The sequence below is a fragment of the Lepidochelys kempii genome, chromosome 5 (genome assembly GCF_965140265.1).
Source record: "Lepidochelys kempii isolate rLepKem1 chromosome 5, rLepKem1.hap2, whole genome shotgun sequence".
Classification (NCBI taxonomy): Eukaryota; Metazoa; Chordata; order Testudines; family Cheloniidae; genus Lepidochelys; species Lepidochelys kempii.
This window is the reverse complement of record NC_133260.1, coordinates 39601507-39620320: the sequence shown is the minus strand read 5'-3', so window position 1 is coordinate 39620320 and position 18814 is coordinate 39601507. Positions and strand designations below refer to the sequence as shown.

Sequence of the window (18814 nt, the reverse complement as noted above, 5' to 3'; positions counted from 1 at the left end):
CCTCTTTTCTGTGTTCCAGATCATGAAAATTCAGGGTAAGATGTGAAAAGGCTAATGAAATATTGAACGATAACCACAGAAAGAATGTAAAACCTCTCATAAAAAGATCAGTCTCTTGACAAGGGTTAAGACACATTCTGCTTTAATTAGGCAGTCATGATGCCTTGTTGACCCATGATAGTAACAATGGATTTTGTCCCAGTTCCAATGCTACCGTCTTGATGATTGGTCAACTCTTTCCTTATGTTCCCCCTCTTCTAACTCCCCTCTATTCCCTTTCCTCCCATGGCACTTCCTCTCTCCTCTCTACTTGAACAATAGAGGCCCAAATGTGGCTGTGCTGATCCTTGATGCATTGTCTCCCTTTTGGCCAGCTTCTCTACGTTTTCCAAACTACTGCTCCAAACACTACAAAAGCGTATGACACCTCAGTGATTTGGAATGCCCTGTCCCTATTCCGGGAGTGCTCTTTGTAGATACAGCTAGACTGCAGTCACCATTTAGGGAGGCAGGACAAATCACATGCCTCCCTCCCACCAATGAAACAACTCCAACTAAGTCATCCTTTTTCATCTCCCTCCCACTAGACATCAGACATGCTTGGATCCCCAGCCCCTGGCCCAACATGGACCTCAGCCCAATCTCCCCTTCAGCTGGGACAGACTCCCTCCAATAATCCTAAAAACGTACTGGTTCATGGCTCCAAAAACCTGGTTATCCTACTTTGGGCTCAAGGTTGTTACTATTTTTTGTACTCAGTTGAATATTTATTTATTTTTGAAGGGAATGAAATGGGAAGAGGAAGGAAACTGGCATCTCTCCAGTCAGGAAAGGATCTTCGAAATCCACTGCATTGAGACATTAGGTGACGAATTAATTGGTTCAAGAAGAAATGTATTACAATACCAGTCACAAGCTTTTGGGCTTAAAAAAAAAAAGTACCTCTGTTCTTTAGGTAATTGCAGGAGGGTATTTTGCTTCCTCACTAAGGCTATAGAATCTATTTGTAAAACCATTGAGGTTTTACAGACATGTCATTCCGTTCTCTGCAGGTTCCTGAAACATACAAGAGCAACTTCAAGAGTCTTAGAGAATGGAAAATGTCATCCTGAGCCTATTGAAGGGTATTTACACTGTGTGTACACACACACACACACACACAGCTACGTGGCGGTAGTGAAGTATAAAGTGATCACGACAAGATTTCACAAAAGCTGTCTGTTTCATGCTCTTTGTCTGGTTGCTGTCATTCATAACCTATTATTCAGTTCTACATTTTCTGCATGTAATAGTTGGGAGTACTCTTGTGTACCCAAGTCATTTTTTCCCCTTTCTTTCTTCCCCTTTACCTGACAAAATTTACTAATTGAAGAGTTTGCTTATTTATTTATATTTATATATAGCTAAATATAAATAAATATAAATAAACAAACTCTTCAGTTAGTAAATTTTGTCAGGTAAAGGGGAAGAAAGAAAGGGGAAAAATGACTTGGGTACACAAGAGTACTCCCAACTATTACATGCAGAAAATGTAGAACTGAATAATAGGTTATGAATGACAGCAACCAGACAAAGAGCATGAAACAGACAGCTTTTGTGAAATCTTGTCGTGATCACTTTATACTTCACTACCGCCACGTAGCTTCCCTCTCTGCAAGCCCAATGTAAAAAGGTGAACTGCATGCTCACACATGTTATTTTTGATGGATTATAAAACAGCAGAGTACAGTCAAAACTGCAGCAGATCTGAAGGCCTCAATTAGATCCAGTCACGCATATTTATTAATTATTCTTTACTTTTTCAAATCTCATTTTTAAAAAGCAATGAATTATTTAACAAGATTTTAGCTGAAGCTGCCTTCTGATTAAACATGACCTAAAACAGACTCCTCCCAAAATCCAGACAAAAAAAATCCATTCCTAATTTGGGCCCAAATTCTGCTCTCACTACGCACAGAAAACTCAATGAAGTCCAAAAAAAGTTCATAATGCCCTTTGATAAAGAAAGTGTGCTAAAAGAAGGTTAACTCACCTGCAGTTTGAGTTCTCCAAGTAGATTGCCTCTGCAGATCCTCATTCTCACGCTATGAAGCTTGGTGCTGCAAACTGAGAAACCATCTAGAGAGCAGTGGCTGTTGAGGGTAGCACAAAGTCCCGTGCAGACCCAAGTATACAGAAAGGACACTGGCTCTAACTCCCCTCCATTCCTTTCTGCCCATTCAGTATATTAAAGGACAACTCCAGAAAATGGAGAAGGAGAGTGGGTGATTGTGAATATGCAGAGGCAGGATACCAAGAACTCCAGTTACAGGTAAGTAACCCTTTCTATCTAGAATTGACTGTGAAAACTTTTGTGCATGGGAGACTGACTCGTAGTCACACCATCTAGAGACAGGGCTAAGTACTTAAGACTCCATTGAAAATACCAGCTTTAGTGAATAATAAAGCACAGCTCTTCTGAATAACGCTGCACTCCTAAATTGAGAGCAGCGTTGCACAAAGGTGTGACTTGGATTCTATGCAGCAGCTTTAAAGATTTCAAGGTTAAGAAATATTTTCATCATTTCAGGAATATCGTCTGAAATCTAGTGGAATAAGCCATATGCTATCTGCTAGTCAACTAGTCATTCTGCTTTCCGGAAGGAATCATAGCCATGGCATCATCATATAAAATTTAAATCTTCAGCTAAGTATATTTGTTTTTCTCAAGTTAATATAAAATAAGCTTCTCTTTGGGTTTGTATCAGGAGTTAGAAATATTTTCCCTCATATCACTGAGGTACTTGCTTGGCTTCTAGGTTGATCAGAGAGAAAAATATCAGGTCTTGGAATGTTCTCATTAAAGGAATTCCTGCAAAGTGATGAGGAATGCAGTCAAAGACCAAACAGGGTGTGGCTGAATCACATAGCCTCTATTGTATGCAACACACATCTCTAATCCACACAGTAACAATACTTCTACAATAGAACCTCAGAGTTACAAACACTTCGGGAATGGAGGTTGTTCATAATTCTGTACAAAACGTTATGGTTGTTCTTCTGAAAGTTTACAACTGAACGTTGAGTTAATACAGCTTTGAAATTTTACTACGAAAACAAGCGGCTTTTTCCCTTTTTTTTTTAGTACTTTACATTTAACACAGTACTGTCCTGTATGTTTTGGTCTCTACTCCTGCCCGATTGTGTACTTCCGGTTCCAAATGAGGTGTGTGGTTGACTGGTCAATTCATAACTCTGACGTTCTACTTTACTATTAATAAAGCCCCTGCAATGCTTATCTGCATGGAACTCAAGGAGAGGACCTTTTTAGTACTGTTTGTACTGAGGTGGTGATTGAGCAGGTAGGAATTGCCTCTCAGACTTAAAGGATGTCTCATGCTGAAAGGTGGTTGGATCCCCAACGATTTGGCTGTCAACTTGGTCTTCTTGAATCTCTCCAGTATTTTATCTGTTTTTCCATCCCAAAAGGTCAATATCTTAAAAAAATCAAGCCTTCAACCATGACTTGTGCTTCTGGGGGAAGTCCAAGATCCTTACTCAAAAAGATGTTTTACAGCTGTTGACATTGATCTTGCTGAAGTGCCGAATACATTGTACATCACTTGTGTTGAGATATATTCTGGCCCTCCATGATGGACTTTAGTTCTTTGCTTTTCTCATCAGGCAGAGAGCACATGAAGGGAACAACTTAACCTCAGGTGTAAAAGCGATCCCTAGCAATAACTGCTTGATAGCTCACTGTTCAAAGTGACAGAGCAGCAACAGAAGCGGACGTGCAACCCAACTGTTCTAGTCTCCTAAACTTTCTCTTGGGGCATCAGAAAGTCTCCTGTACCTTAAGTACTAGGCTATTAGGGGTTCACTTATGCCCAGATAAACAGATGAATTAAACCGTAATAAGTCAACAAGACCAGATGTTCTGAAGGAAACTGCAAAACTACTAACTATGGTATGTAACCTATTGCTTAAATCAGACTTTGTACCAGATGACTGGAGAGTAGCTAATGTAACACTCCCCCCTTCCCCCCCCCCTTTTTTTTTAAAAAAAGGCTCCAAAGGTGATCCTGGAAATTACAGGCTGGTAAGCTTAACTTTGATACCAGAAAAATTGGTTGAAACCATAGTAAAGAAAATTATCAGACACAGATAAACACAATATGTTGGGGAAGAGTCAACATGGCTTTTGTAAAGGGAAATCATGCCTCACCAATCTATCAGAAATCTTTGAGAGCGTCAACAAGGACATGGACCACAGTGATCCAGTTGATATAGTGTATTTAGACTTTTCTGACAGCTTTTGACAGGGTCCCACACTAAAAGCTCTTAAGCAAAGTAAGCAGTCATGGAATAAAAAGGAAGGTCCACTCATGAATCAGCAACTGGTTAAAAAGATAGGAAACAAAGGGTAGGGGTAAATGGTCAGTTTTCAAAGTGGAGAAAGGTAAATAGCAGTGTCCCCCAGGATCTGTACTGGACCTGTGATGTTCAACATATTCATAAACGGTCTGGAAAAGAGGGTGAACAATGAGGTGGCAAAATTTGCAGATGATAAAAAATTACTCAAGATAGTTAAGACCAATGCTGACTGCAAAAAGTTACAAAGGGTTCTGACAGAACTGGATGACTGGACAACAAAATGGCAGATGAAATTCAACGTTGATAAGTAATGCACACTGGAAAACATAACCCCAACTATACATACATAATGATGGGCTCTAAATTAGCTTTTACCACTCAAGAAAGATCTTGGAGTCATCATGGATAGTTCTCTGAAAAATATCTGCTTTATGTGCAGCCTCAGTCAAAAAAGCTAACAATGTTAGGAACTCTCAGGAAAAGGACAGACAATAAGACAGTCAACATAGCAATGCCACTATATAAATTCATAGTATGCGCACACCTTGAATATTGTGTGCAGTTTTGGTCACCTCATCTCAAAAAAAGATATTTTTGAATTGGAAAAGGTACAGAAAAGGGCAACAAAAATGATTAGGTGTATGGAACAGCTTCCATATGAGGAGAGATTAAAAAGACGAACTGCTCATCTTAAAAAAGAGATGACTAAGAGGGGATATGACAGGTGTATAAAATCACAAATGATGTGGAGAAAGTAAATAGGGAAGCATTATTTACCCATTCACATAAACACAAGAACTAAGGGCCACCCAATGAAATTAATAGGCAGCAGGTTTAAAAGAGAGGGAAGTACTTCTTCACACAATGCATAGTCAACCTGTGGAACTTGTTGCCAGGAGGTGTTGAAGGCCAAAAGCATAATTGGGTTAAAAAAAGAATTAGATGGAGGACAGGTTCATGAATGGTTGTTAACCTCATGCTCAGGGTGTCCCTAAGCCTTCAGCTATCAGAAGCTGACACTAGACATCAGTGGACAGATCACTTGAAACTGCCCTGTTCTGTTCTTTCCCTCTGAAGCATCAGCACTGGCCACTGTCAGAAAAAGATACTAAGCTAGAAGGACCATTGTTCTGACTCAGTATGGCCATTCCTAATGTTCAGAAACTTGAGGGCTTATATCCCTTATTTTATTAATCCCATGAAAATTACCTATGAATAATATTTATATAAATGTCTAGGGTTTTCTGGAATTTTGCAAAGCACTTAATTTCAATATATCTTGTGGCTGTGAGCTCAACTAGATTAATTGTGCATTGTATAAAAAAAAGGTATCCTGTTTTACCTATTTTAAATTTGATACTTTTGAATTTCCTTGTGTGCCCTTTGTTCTATTTAACAATAAATAAATAAAAATAAATAAAAGTAGGAGCTCTCTGTTTACTACAGAGTAAACCATTTCCTATTTTATATACCTCTAACAGGTTACTTCCTCCACACCCCATCTCATCTCCAAACTATATAGCTACTACATCCAAAAATATTTAAGAGTTGTAGAGTCAAGCACTCAGGAGTTCACTCTCAAATGCACACACACACAGCTCACCAGTATTTTTAAATGCTGTGACCAGAACTGAACACAATATGCAAAAGAAGGACTCACTGCTGATTCACATAATAGCGACATAATATTTTCAATATTAAACTTTATCTCTTTCTTACTACAGCCTAGCAGCTTGTTTAGTTTTCTAACTACTATTGCACATTGTTAGATTTCACTGACTGGCGCACAATGGCATCCATATTCCCCTCTCCAGCAAATAGTTCGGGCATGTCTACCCTACAAACAGTAATTACTACGGTGGCTGACGTTCACGCTACCCTCCCTCTGTTGGAGGTACATGTCCTCACCAGGAGCGCTTCCACCGACTGAAGAGGGGCAGTGTGGGGGGGAACTGAAAGCCAGGGCTCTTAGCTCAGTGCATCTCCCCACCAGGAGTGGGAGACAGCTGCCCGGGCTTCTCGCCTCCCTGAGTGGAGAGCCAGATGTGGGAAGCCCAGGCAGCAGCCAGGCTGGAAATGGAGAGTCTGGGGGCAGCAGGGTTCCCAGTGGGGAGCATGGGCAGCAGCCCAGCTGAAAGAGGGGAGTCGGGATGGGGGGCAGCCGGGCTCTAGCTAGAGCCAACCACCAGCACTGGGCTTTCTTGTCACAGAGCCGTGAAATTGACAACAGCAGCAGCCAACAGACGATGTAAGTAATGCACAGACACTGTGTCACCGTAACTACACCTACATAAGCCCCATGCCTCTCATGGAGGTGGAGTTATGATATCAGTGTAGCAAGGTACTTACATCAGTGGGAGCAAGGCTGTAGTGTGTACACTGATACAATTACATCAATGTACGGCAGCTTACGTCGACCTAACTCTGTAATGTAGACCAGGCCCTAGTTTAGAACTGGGTATAAATAATTCAAATTGTTACTCTAATACACTGAGTTTCATCTGTCAGAGTTAAGCAGTCATTGAGTTTAGCTCCAGCCTCCTGTCATTCCTGGCTTCTCTAACCTAAATTTGTGTCATCTGCAGTTCTTGCCATTTCACAGTTTGACGCTTTCTCCAGATCATTGTTAAACATGGTAAGCACCAATCCTAGTATGAATCCCTGGGCATCCCACATTATCTTCATTTCATGTTAAAAATTGACCAATTAATCATATTCAGTTTTCTCTCTCTCTTAGCCAGTTCCTAATCTATGGCAGAAGTTTCACATTTCATCTTTTGACCACTTAGCTTCATTAACATCTTGTGAGGGACTTTGTCAAACACTTTTTGATAGTCCAAATACATTAATATGAATAGGTTCTTTTTTCTATTTATTGGGCAGCTGCAAGGAAATCCAATGTAAGAAGTGATTTTCTTTTGCAAAGTTTTGCTGATTGTCCCTTCCTAACTGAGCTCATCTAGTTTTATAGGTCTGTCTTTAATTGCACTAACCAGTGAACATGGTACACAGCCTGGTAAGGGTTTCTGGGAATTAAAGACCATTACTGCCTGTGACAGAGTACTGGGAATCAGAGATTGGTCATCGTTTAACCAATCAGGCCCCAGGGAGGGCCTGATTAAGGAGAGGAGTTCCTGATTACCAGACTAGACTGGGGCTGGATAACGAATGACCTAATTAGCCCATGGATAAATGAGTGCAGGAAGAAAGTTCAAGAGGGGAGAAGCAGGAGACAGAGAGGGAAAAGAGAAAAGAAAAGAAAAGGCTCACAGGGCCTGATGAAAGGGAGTTCTCTGGGAGGAGACACCTTCCTCCACCTGTTGGAGGAGGGGTAGTAAAGTGGGGGGATGTAAATACTGTAACTGCACTAGTATGTTTAAAGGACAATGGAGTGAAACACTGTAAAGAAGCTAGACTGTGGTATCTACTGAAGGGAAAGTCACTGAGCGATCTGTGGGAAGCAAAAAAAGGATGGGCACATTGGGATCCCATCATCTCGCCCCCCAGAATCTTTTTTATTTATTTTTAAAAGGTAAGTAAGCACCAGAGTACTTTACATAGACAAAAGACTTAGGATAGATGACATTCCTAGTGGTTCTTTTGCAGACTTCATACTTCTGATTACTATTAAAGTGTTTGTGTTGCAGTAACGTCCAGAGGCCCCCAGTTAGAATCATGGCTCTGTTGTACTAGGCATTGTACAAACAAGAAGAGACAGTCCCTGCCCTGAAGAGCTTACAAACTAAGAATGAAATTTAGTGACAATTAAGAATGAATCTGTTTGTGTCTGGCAATTTGTTCAGCAATTTCTGAGAAATTCCAATCCCCAACCTAGACTTACCTGTCCTAGTTCGTTTTCCTTTCTACTCTACATTTTGAAGAGCATCCTTTCGGTTAAAGTAAATTCTTGCAGCTTGTCACCAATACACTTTTTTGCTTGCCTTCCAGCTTTGTTTTACTTCTGGAACCAACTCATATGTACTGCTTGGGACTAAATCAAGAGCATCCTCTCTTCTTTTGTGCTCTGGAACTGGGTTCAGCAAACAATTATTTATTGTGTCAAACCTCTCTAAACCATGACCCAAAATGATATTTGACCAGTTGTGCAGGTTGCTGAAATGACTCATTATTACTCCTTTAGATTTTGTGGCCTTCAACATCATGCAACCAATTCTCACTATCTTGGATCCAGAGACCAGGAGCATAACCTCTATAGTTGTATTTTTATGACCTGACAATTGTACCCTCATAGATTCTACTTGTAAGAACCAGTGCTTAAATTTCTCTACAGGTTTCATTTCTGGTAGCCAGTTCCTTCAACTTCAGGTAGTATTGGATCCATGGCAATCCAGATGAGGCCAGTTCTTTCACTGTACTCAGAATGGAAAATATGAATTTAGCCATTCATACTCACAGCTGCCCTGAGAGGTAAAGCCAAAACAAACCGAGCACTTCCTTAGGCATGCCCTTTCTCCCAAATACTGAAAGCAACTGGGATACCAGTCCTTCAGATATTTTTAGCGGCTTGACATCCAATTTAGTTCCCATCTCATTCCTATCTTCTATCTGGATCTGTACAAGATTGCTTGGTAATGAAGCAGACAAAAAAGAAAACTGGTCTGGATTACACACCAGCAGATACATTTTTTTAAAAAAAATAATGGTATTTTAAAATCAACTCCATAAAATGAATTTGTAAAACAATAAAGGGTTTGGGGAAATAAACCGCAGAACAGACTAGACAGAAGAAGGTCCTGAGACCTGCTACCTTCAAGGATGAAGTAAATTTGAGCTGTTGGAGTCATGACCCCCGCAACTACCTTTCACATAGCATCCAGATCAACAAGAGGGAGAGCATGATTGCATCAGTCATTGTGGTCATTTTTTTAAAAAGATGATTCGGTGTCTGCAACACTGCAGCAAGAGTGGGAATTTCAATGCAGTTTACAAATAACTGATTTTACCCAACACCTCTGAGGTAGGCAGTAATTATTGCACATATTAATTGCTTTTACAGATGAAGAAACTGAGGCACAGAGATTAAAGTAATTTATCCTAAGTGTAACAGAGATGGTATTAGAACACAGGTCTGACTCCCTGCCTTCAATCATCAGGCCTTCCTTCTTTGGGGTTAATCAGTTTACAGCAATTTTTTCTGACTTGGATTTTTGTTTTTCTTTTTTTAGAGGAGGTCTGAATACATACCGCATGGCTCTCAGTGCAGTTTTGTATGCCAATTCAGCATCATGAGGTAGGAGAGAGGTGAAGAGATACTTGGCAAATGTGTGCATTGGAACACTCTCTCGATGGATGATTTCGCCTAAACCACTATATGGTCCAGCTGTGTGAGAGAGAGAGAGAGAGAGAGGGGACAGATTTTACACATTGTCGAACACACACCACCATTTTTTGGACCTTTTAAAAAACGGGTTTAAATTATAAATCGTTAATATGCCCAGAAAGAAAAAATGTCCAACTCAAAGGGAAAATATTCCAATAGTCATGGTAGCGTGGGGGCCTTACAAATGATCAGATCTAAGCTCTTGCTTTGTCAGTGCTAAATAAAAACATAAAAGAAGAGGTATCCTGTTGGGCTTATTGTAGGATTCAGACAGTCCATGGGTCACAGAACACTTCTAAATTTATAGATGTATTTAAAATTCTTTTCCCAAAGTTTTTAATTAAAATCTGCAGTTTAAGTGAGACTACTTTAGGCAGTAACCATTTTACAGAAAAGTATATTTTTCACACCAAGAATGGGGACTCCCCAATATTAGAATGGCAGTCAGCAACAGGAAGAAGTTACTGTTCAAATTTTGTTTAAAACAGTTAATATTTCTCAAGCACCATCAAGAGGAGACTGGAACACATTTTACAGTGAGCCCCCAAAAGATCAGTTTCCAGTTGACATCCACCAAATATCATAAGATTCTTGATAAAAATCAGAAGCTTCAGCAACACTGAAGACTTGCAGTTAAATTAAGCAAAAAATTAAAACAGAATATACCTTGCAACAAATTTTAGTCTCCTGTTTTTCCATGCACTTAAACGGTAGCTACATACAGTGTGAATTAATCTACGTTAAACATCCAAAAGGTCATCTTCCTATTGCTTTACTAACTCTTTTTTGTTAAAGCTAATTATGAAGAAAGACTCACTAAACACAACTGATGTGATTAAAATCTTAAATCACTTCAGTTTTTCTTTGTGTGTTGACATTAGTTGTGCCTAAATTGTTTGAATGTACTGAACTCTTTGCAGTCAGGATTTTCCAGCACACAACAATGCAAGAGCTCCTTACCCGCTCCTCGTAACTGTGTACTAGAGAAGCATATTGCTATTCATTTAACCTCTACAGATTTCCTGCTATGACCACTTGCTTATTGCTCTCAGAAATCGTGATGAGAAACAATGATCTGAAAGCCTATCCTTTCATTCACAGAAGTGTGTAACAGACACCAGGGAAAGCTTGAGAAGCCATTCTGTCACAAGAGGTCCCAGTACTAAGTAAATGGTGTAGTTCCACTGTTCATAGAGGCCAAGCTATGGAAAGGTGGTACAGGAAGTACAGAAACCATGTCTGCCACAGATCCTGGCAGATCTCCTGTTACTACATCCAAAGGCCAGCAGTAGCCTTGCAGTTCCACAGCAATATGAGATGAGGAGGGGAGAGAGGATTCCAGAACCAGCCAGCAACAATTCTGGCTCTTCTGACTTGTCAGAGACTGGGATTTAGTGCAGCCTCAGGAGGAATAGTGTATTGCTCTGGATTCTCATGTGTAATCTTTCATTCAAAGTATTTTTCAGGAGACAAACTTGCTTACCATCTGCATGAAAAGCTTTTCTCATTGTTCTGAGGCAATGAATTTAGCACCCAGATTTAAATATTCAGCCCTCAGGCTTTCCCCAACAGCCATCACCAGTAGAGTTGTGAGAACAACAGATTTTTTGCTTCACTAAACAAACCAAGAAATCAAAAAAAACTGGGTTTCAGTTTGAACAAAAAAGTTTGGGCTGACCAAAATGACCAAAAATTTGGGCTGACCAACTTCATTACAAAAGAGTTCATTTTACCTTTTTAAAAATTAAATTCAAATGAGAAGCTGAAATCTTTTGGTTAAAAAAAAAATGAACAAAGGGAATGCTTAAATTTTTCAAAATGTATAGGGTATTTTCCAACAAAAAACAATGCAACCAATTAGATATGAATTCACAAAATGTTTTGTTCTACTCAAACCTACATTTTGCTGTAAAAAAGTTTCACCCAAAAAATTCTGTTCAACTTTAATCACCGGGCCCTCATGCAAACACTGAATATTCACATTATCCCTACAACTCCTCAATTATTCAACAATCAATATGTAAGCACCTAGGATAATAGGGTAATAAGGAATAGCCAGAATGGATTTGTCTAAAACCAGTCATACCAAACCAACCTAATTTCCTTCTTTGACAGGATTACTGGTTTAGTGGATGGGGCAAAGCAGTACATGTGATATACCTAGATTTTAGTAAGGCTTTTGATACAGTCCCATGACATTCTCGTATGCAAACTAAAGGAAATGCAGTCTAGATGAAATTACTATAAGGTGGGTGTACAACTGGTTCAAAGACCATACTTAGAATACTTATCAATGATTTGCTGCCAAACTGGGACGATTTGTGTAGTGAGGTTCTGCAGGAGTCAGTCTTGGGTCTGATACTACTCAATATTTTAATTAATTACTTGGATAATAGAGTAGAGACTATGCTTACAAAATCTGCAGATGACACCAAGCTGGAAGGGGTTGCTAGCACTTTGAAGAACAGGATTAGAATTCAAAGTGACCTTGACAAACTGGATAACTGATCTGAATTCAACAAGAGGAAATTCAATATAGATAAGTGTAGTACTTTACACTTAGGAAAAATCAAATGCACAACTACAAAATGGAGAATAAGTGGGTAGTGGTAGTCCTGCTGAGAAGGATCTGGGGATTATAGTGGATTGAATGAGTCAATACTGTGATCCAGTTGCAAAAAGGCCCATCAGTCTGGGGCGTATTAACAGGAGTGTTGTCTGTAAGACATGGGAGGTAATTGTCCCACTGTGTTCAACAATGGTGAAACCTCAGCTGGACTACTGTGTCCAGTTCGGGGCACCACACTTTAGGAAACATGGGGACAAGCTGGAGAGAGCCCAAAGGAGAGCAACAAAAATGATAAAAGGTTTAGAAAACCTGACCTATCAGGAAAGGTTAAAAAACCTGGCACATTTAGTCTTGACAGAAGAAGACTGAGGGGAGACCTGATAACAGTCTTCAAATATGTTAAGACCTATTATAAAAAGGGCTGATCAGTTGTTCTCCATGTCCACGGAAGGCAGAACAAGAAGTAATGGATTTGATCTGCAGCAAGGGAGATTTGGGTTAGATACTAGGAAAAACTAATTAAAAAGAGTAGTTGAGTGCTGGAATAGGCTTCCAAGGTAGGTTGTGGAATACCCATCAGGTTTTTAATAACAGGTTGGATAAACATCTGTCAGAGATGGTTTAGGATTGCTTGGTCCTGCCTCAGCACAGTTAGTTGGACTTGATACTTCTTAAGGTCCCTTCCAGCCCTACATTTCTATGTTTCAAGGATTTCCTTTGATGCTCTTTCCAACAAGTACAAAAACCATGACCTGCTCACTAAAAAGGAGCTTAAAGTAATATATTTTAGGCCTTTCTAAAAATCAAAGTCTTAGTCTCAAAAGCATACAAGTAAATGTGTATGCAATTTTGCACACTTTCAGCACTTAATTGGGTTGCAGATAACAGATATGATACTTAAGTGATACAATTATTTTTCTCCACAAAATTTCAGTCAACAAATCAGAGGTTATTTTTCAAAATCAAGCCCTAAATACTAATACTTTTTATGTTTGACTAGACATGATATGAACTTATGAATACATCACTTTTATCATAACTATATCCAAAATGCATAATATTCAGTTTCTGAACCAATTGTCTCAAATGAATCATTTGAGCCATTTAGTCTTGGACAGCAATAAAACCCTTGTTCATTTAGAAGGCTATCAGTACTTTGTCAGACTGCAAGTGACATATTTAGAATCTTGCTACCAGAGAACAATTGATAATCGTCAATACCTTTATCATTTGTAAGCCTGAACTGCATCATTAGGACACCAAAACAGACACCAAAACTATGAATAACTTAAAATTTAATTTGAAGCACAAATGCAATAAAAATGAAATGCAAGGAACAACAGGTCAGCAAGATGCTTTATCTTTTCAATGATGCAATATTTTGAAGTACTTTAGATTTTATGATTAGAGGCTTGAAGGAAGATCTTTAACTGGAGTGATTATACTTCTAAAAAAATCTTAAAATAAGTACATAAGTCAACTCCCACAGGAATACTTTTTTTTAAAATTACAAAAGTTTAAAGAAACAGTTACAATCTATTTCAAGCTACCTTCTAATAGGAAGACTGCTTGCTTTCGAAAGATCTTCACCAGTGTATCATCCAATTCAATTTCCTGTAGCTTAGAAATGAGCTGCTCCTCATTTCGACAAACCTTCTCTTGTGCATACAAGCCATCTGGCATTATTCGCTGCTGCCCCAGACCTATCAATGCTACTTCCACAGCCAGCGTTAAGTAAGATTCCCCTTCTTCTAAGAATTTGTGTGAAGGCAGGTGCTGGTACTCTAGAGATTTGCACTGCCCCATGTTCTCTGTAAAGGATTACAAAACAAATAATACATCACAAACAATTTTCATCAATAATTGGCCTGCAGTCTCACATTCAAACATTTCTTTTACCAGTTATTTTAATTAAAAATTTTTAAAAAGTGAATTACTGTATAAACTTTGAAAGGTGCCACTAAAAATCACTCTTCTGTTTTGGTAACCATCTATTTTCAAATATCTTTTAAAAGGTTAAGATAAAAGAACACTGCCCTATTGTAAATCAATAGGGAGCTTCCATTCAATTGTTTAGGACAGAAATGCATGCAACCGTCATTTAAAAATGAAGCCATGCGTCTATACTGAAAACACATTCAAGTTGCAATAACTTCCAAAAGCCAGGAAACTCAGGAAAGAAGGAGAGATTCCATACTAAAGTGATGCGGTTATGAAAAATAGCAACTGTCCCAACTTTCTGTTCATAAGGCTGAAATAGCAGCTTGCACTTTGAATTTCCTAGTTTTCACCCCGTTCAGTAACTACCCAAGCCCTGATCCTGCAAAGGGCTGGTAAGGAGAGGACCCTTACATCTTCATAGATTTTCACTGAAGTTAGTAAGAATCCATGTAGGATCTGCTCCTGCAAATCCATTAGCAAAATCACAGTCAATGATTTTTTGACCATCCATCTGCTTGCTAGTCATAGAATCATAGGACTGGCAGGGATCTCGAAAGGTCATCTAATCCTGCCCCGTGCACTCAGAGGACTAAATATTATCTAGACCATCCCTGGCAGGGTGTTTGTCTATCCTGCTCTCAAAAATCCCCAGTGATGGAGATTCCACAATCTCCCAAGGCAATTCAGTCCAGTGCTTAACCCCCCTACAGTTAGGAATTTTTTCCTAATGTCCCACCTAAACCTCTCTTGCAGCAATTTAAGCCCATTGCTTCTTGTCCTATCCTCAGAGATGAAGAACAATTCTTCTCCCTCCTCTTTGTAACAACCTTTTATGTACTTGAAAACTGTTATGTCTCCTATCAGTCTTCTCTTCTCCAGACTAAACAAAGCCCATTTTTTCAATCTTCCCTCATAGGTCATGTTTTCGAGACCTTTAATCATTTTTGTTGCTCTTCTCTGGACTTTCTCCAATTTGGCCACATCTTTCCTGAAATGTGGCACCCAGAACTGGACAGAATACTCCAGTTGAGGCCTAATCAGTGTGGAGAAGAACAGAAGAATTACTTCTTGTGTCTTGCTTACGACACTCCTGCTAATACATCCCAGAATGATGTTCTCTTTTTATGCAACAGTGTTACACTGTTGACTTATATTTAGCTTGTGGTCCACTATGACCCACAGATTCCTTTCCTCAGTACTCCTTTCTAGGCAGTCATTTCCCATTTTGTATGTGTGCAACTGATTGTTCCTTCTTAAGTGGAGTGCTTTGCATTTGTCCTTATTGAATTTCATCCTATTTACTTCAGACCATTTCTCCAGTTTGTCCAGATCTTCCAAAGCATTTGCAACCCCTCCCAGCTCGGTATCGTCCACAAACTTTGTGAATATACTCTCTATGACATTAGATAAATCACTGATGAAGGTATTTATACATTTTTTAAAATTAAGACAATTATTTATTATATGGTAAATTATATTTCAGAATGTCTCTAAACTCAACTTGTTCCTTAGCAAGGGTAACATATAAAATTTCAATTTCAAACAAGTTACAAATAAATGCATTATTATGTTTGTATAAAATTGTTTAACATTTCATTCTCATATTATAGTGTGCTTGTTATTTTCTTCTATAGCACCAAAGATTTGCATGGAGCTTCACAGATACACCATATTACAAAATATGGTCCCTGCCCCAAGCAGCTTACAAGCTACATCAGACACAAAATATATCTGGACAAATAGCTATAGGAAAGTGGAAGAAAACTGTAGCAATGAAAAGGGATACTGCTCTTGGGAGACCATATGCTAGAAAGCATATCATGAAAGTGATTTGTTGTTAAACATATTTGCTGTATTTTTACCTTTCTAAATTTAATTTTTTTTTCTAGAAGTAGATGGTGCAGGATTAGAAGTTTACTGAAGAAAAACCTAGTTCAATCAAAAAATCCACACACAAAACTTAGTTTAGTTTTTAAACCTAAACTGATTTTTTTAGATTTTTCTCACCCAAATGAAAAACCAAAATTGTTTCAGAACTGTTGATTAAAAATGAAATGTTGAAACTCTTGCTTTTGAAAGTGTCAAAATGAAACATCAACCTTTTTGAAAAAAATTTTTGCAGATTTTTTTTGGCCAAAACTATTTGTGAAATTCAACCCAAATCCATATGCACAGAAAAATGTATTTTTTCAGCAAATTTTGTATTCACCAAAACAAAAATTGCCCATTTCTACCGCTGACATAACTCATTATATGTTAGTTCTAGAAGATCACCCTGTAAAACAGCATACATTACACTAGGTATACCATCATTTTTAGATTCTTCCAGTAATTTCTTAGAACGGGGATCTAGTATTTTCTCATCCAAAGCAACAAACCAAGTTTTATTAAAGAGATATTTCAAGCATAAAAGACACGCATTCTTCAAGCTTGAAATAATCATTAGCAATGTTTAAGGTGGTTTTCAGTTAAAGTTCATTAAAAAATATTTACTTCTTCAAGCACTGTCTCCCATGTTTTGATAGGGAATACTCTGCTCTGAAGCAAATATTTCCTTAAAGTTAAAGTTAATTTGAAGAGGAAAGGAAATAAAATGCTCAAAATTTCTCAAGAAACAAACAACATAGACCTAAAAACAGTTTTACCTGTGAAGTCTGAGAAGCCATGGAAGCTTTCATCATCCACCCTGCAGGCTTCCATAAGGCTACTGAAGAGGGTGCCAACTGGATCCAATGGGTGCCCCACCCAGCCTTCAAGATTAGTTATTGAGGTTATTCCTTTGTGGAGAAGTTCTACATCAGGAAAATTTGATAAATATAAAATGATAGGTGAGTTTTAGCAATTAACACTAAAACAAGACATTATCCTGGGCACTCTGTCCAGCATCCATAGAATTCACAGTAGTTTGTGTTCAGAAATAAACAGAGTAGTACTTTTCTGACTACTTATTTGCTGTCCCTCATAAACATGTAAAGGAAAATGAATGAAGCTCTCACACAGCTCTACTTTCCACATGCTCCAGAGGGTTGCACCATGGGTCAGAAATTCCAACCCTAGTGTCTTTTTGAAAACTCTTATTTGCTAGTCATGTAGTCCCCTGGGTGGGGGGAGTAGCGAGAGAAAGCATCTTTGCTGAAAAGTTACAGTAAAGAGGAAACACTTCTGTGAGATAAATGGCAATTTCAGTTTCCTCATCCAGAAACACTGCAGCACCATTTTTATATTCTAAGTGAATCTGATAGAGCTGAAAGAAATAATAAAAATACTTTAAAGTCTTCCATTTTCATAAATAAAATATGAGCTTATCTTACATCTAAATATTTATTAAAGTAATAAACTCAGGATGACAGCTTCTTTGAAAAAACAGAGTCAAGGGTTTAAATGAGGTATTGTATACAAGAAAAAACTGCCCTTTAAATTGACAAAGTGTGGTTTCTTGTCATTCTTAAATTCAAGGCAACAAATTCCTCCATGGATACTTTGTTTCATAGCTGTCAACTATCAATCAATCAGAGCATGAAAAAAATTACTGTTTAGCACAGTGAATTGAAGGAAGTACAGCTGTGGTAATAGAGGTTATAGGGTCCCCAAATTCCTTTTCTAGGAGCAGACATTCCCATGACAGTGGCTTCCTTTTGATTGCAATTCTAAACTTACGGTTCCCCTGGACATGTATGTACTGTGTAAATACGTGAGATTAAAGGCCATATTGGTAAAAATATGTAACTGCATAAAAAACCCACTGAGTGTAATAATTGTGCTCCATTTCTCCACTCCAAATACCTTTGCAGCTGCAACTCCTCCTGTCCCATTTCACAGGAAAAGTGTCATCTCTAAGATTGATCATGCTTAATACACACCGTCAAGCTTTCGAATGCTGGAAAGATTGCTTTTTACTTATCTGATCTGTGAAGCTATTCAAGCAGCACAGCTACAGCTCAGAAATTAAAATTTTCAAGCTGAAAGACATGACCAGGCGGACTTTTTTTGGGACTCAACTGACACGTTTATTGTAATCAATAACATACTAAGAAAATAAAACAATTATTCCACCAACAAGCAGTGTGTGTGAAAGTAAAGATTAAACCAAAAAAGATTATTGTAACCATTTAGACTTCCACATGCCAACATGAGTAACCTCTCTGCCTTCTGAATGACACCCTTGTACTTGATTATACCTATTCTTGTCTGTTTATGATCTTCACTTGCAGTGTCACAACCAACAAAGGCTTCAATCCTCCAATCACATATCCACATGTTTAACTCTACTCATGTGGGATGTATTAGCAGGAGTGTTGTAAGCAAGACATGAGAAGTAATTCTTCCGCTCTACTCTGCGCTGATTAGGCTTCAGCTGGAGTACTGTCCAGTTCTCCTTAACCTCTGAAGCAATGGGCTTAAATTGCAGCAAAGGAGGTTTAGGTTGGACATCAGGAAAAACTTCCTAACTGTCAGTGGTTAAGCACTGAAAAAAATTGCCTAGGGAGGTTGTGGAATCTCCATCATTGGAGATTTTTAAGAACAGGTTAGACAAACACCTGTCAGGTATGGTGGATAATACTGAGTCCTGTCATCAGTGCATGGACCTGGACTACATGACCTCGAGT

General features: G+C 38.6%; 1 protein-coding gene across 3 annotated transcripts in view; it reads right to left on the bottom strand.

The window, feature by feature from the left end:
* The window catches only part of ZSWIM6 (zinc finger SWIM-type containing 6), a 164300-nt gene that overhangs the window by 11849 nt on the left and 133637 nt on the right, over positions 1-18814 (bottom strand). For all 3 annotated transcript variants that reach the window (XM_073344030.1, XM_073344031.1, XM_073344032.1), the window contains 3 exons: positions 16853-16999; positions 13817-14077; positions 9562-9697 (listed from right to left, as the gene is read on the bottom strand). In XM_073344030.1, coding sequence (XP_073200131.1) covers positions 9562-9697; positions 13817-14077; positions 16853-16999 — 544 coding nt within the window. The remainder of the gene's footprint in view (positions 1-9561; positions 9698-13816; positions 14078-16852; positions 17000-18814) is intronic.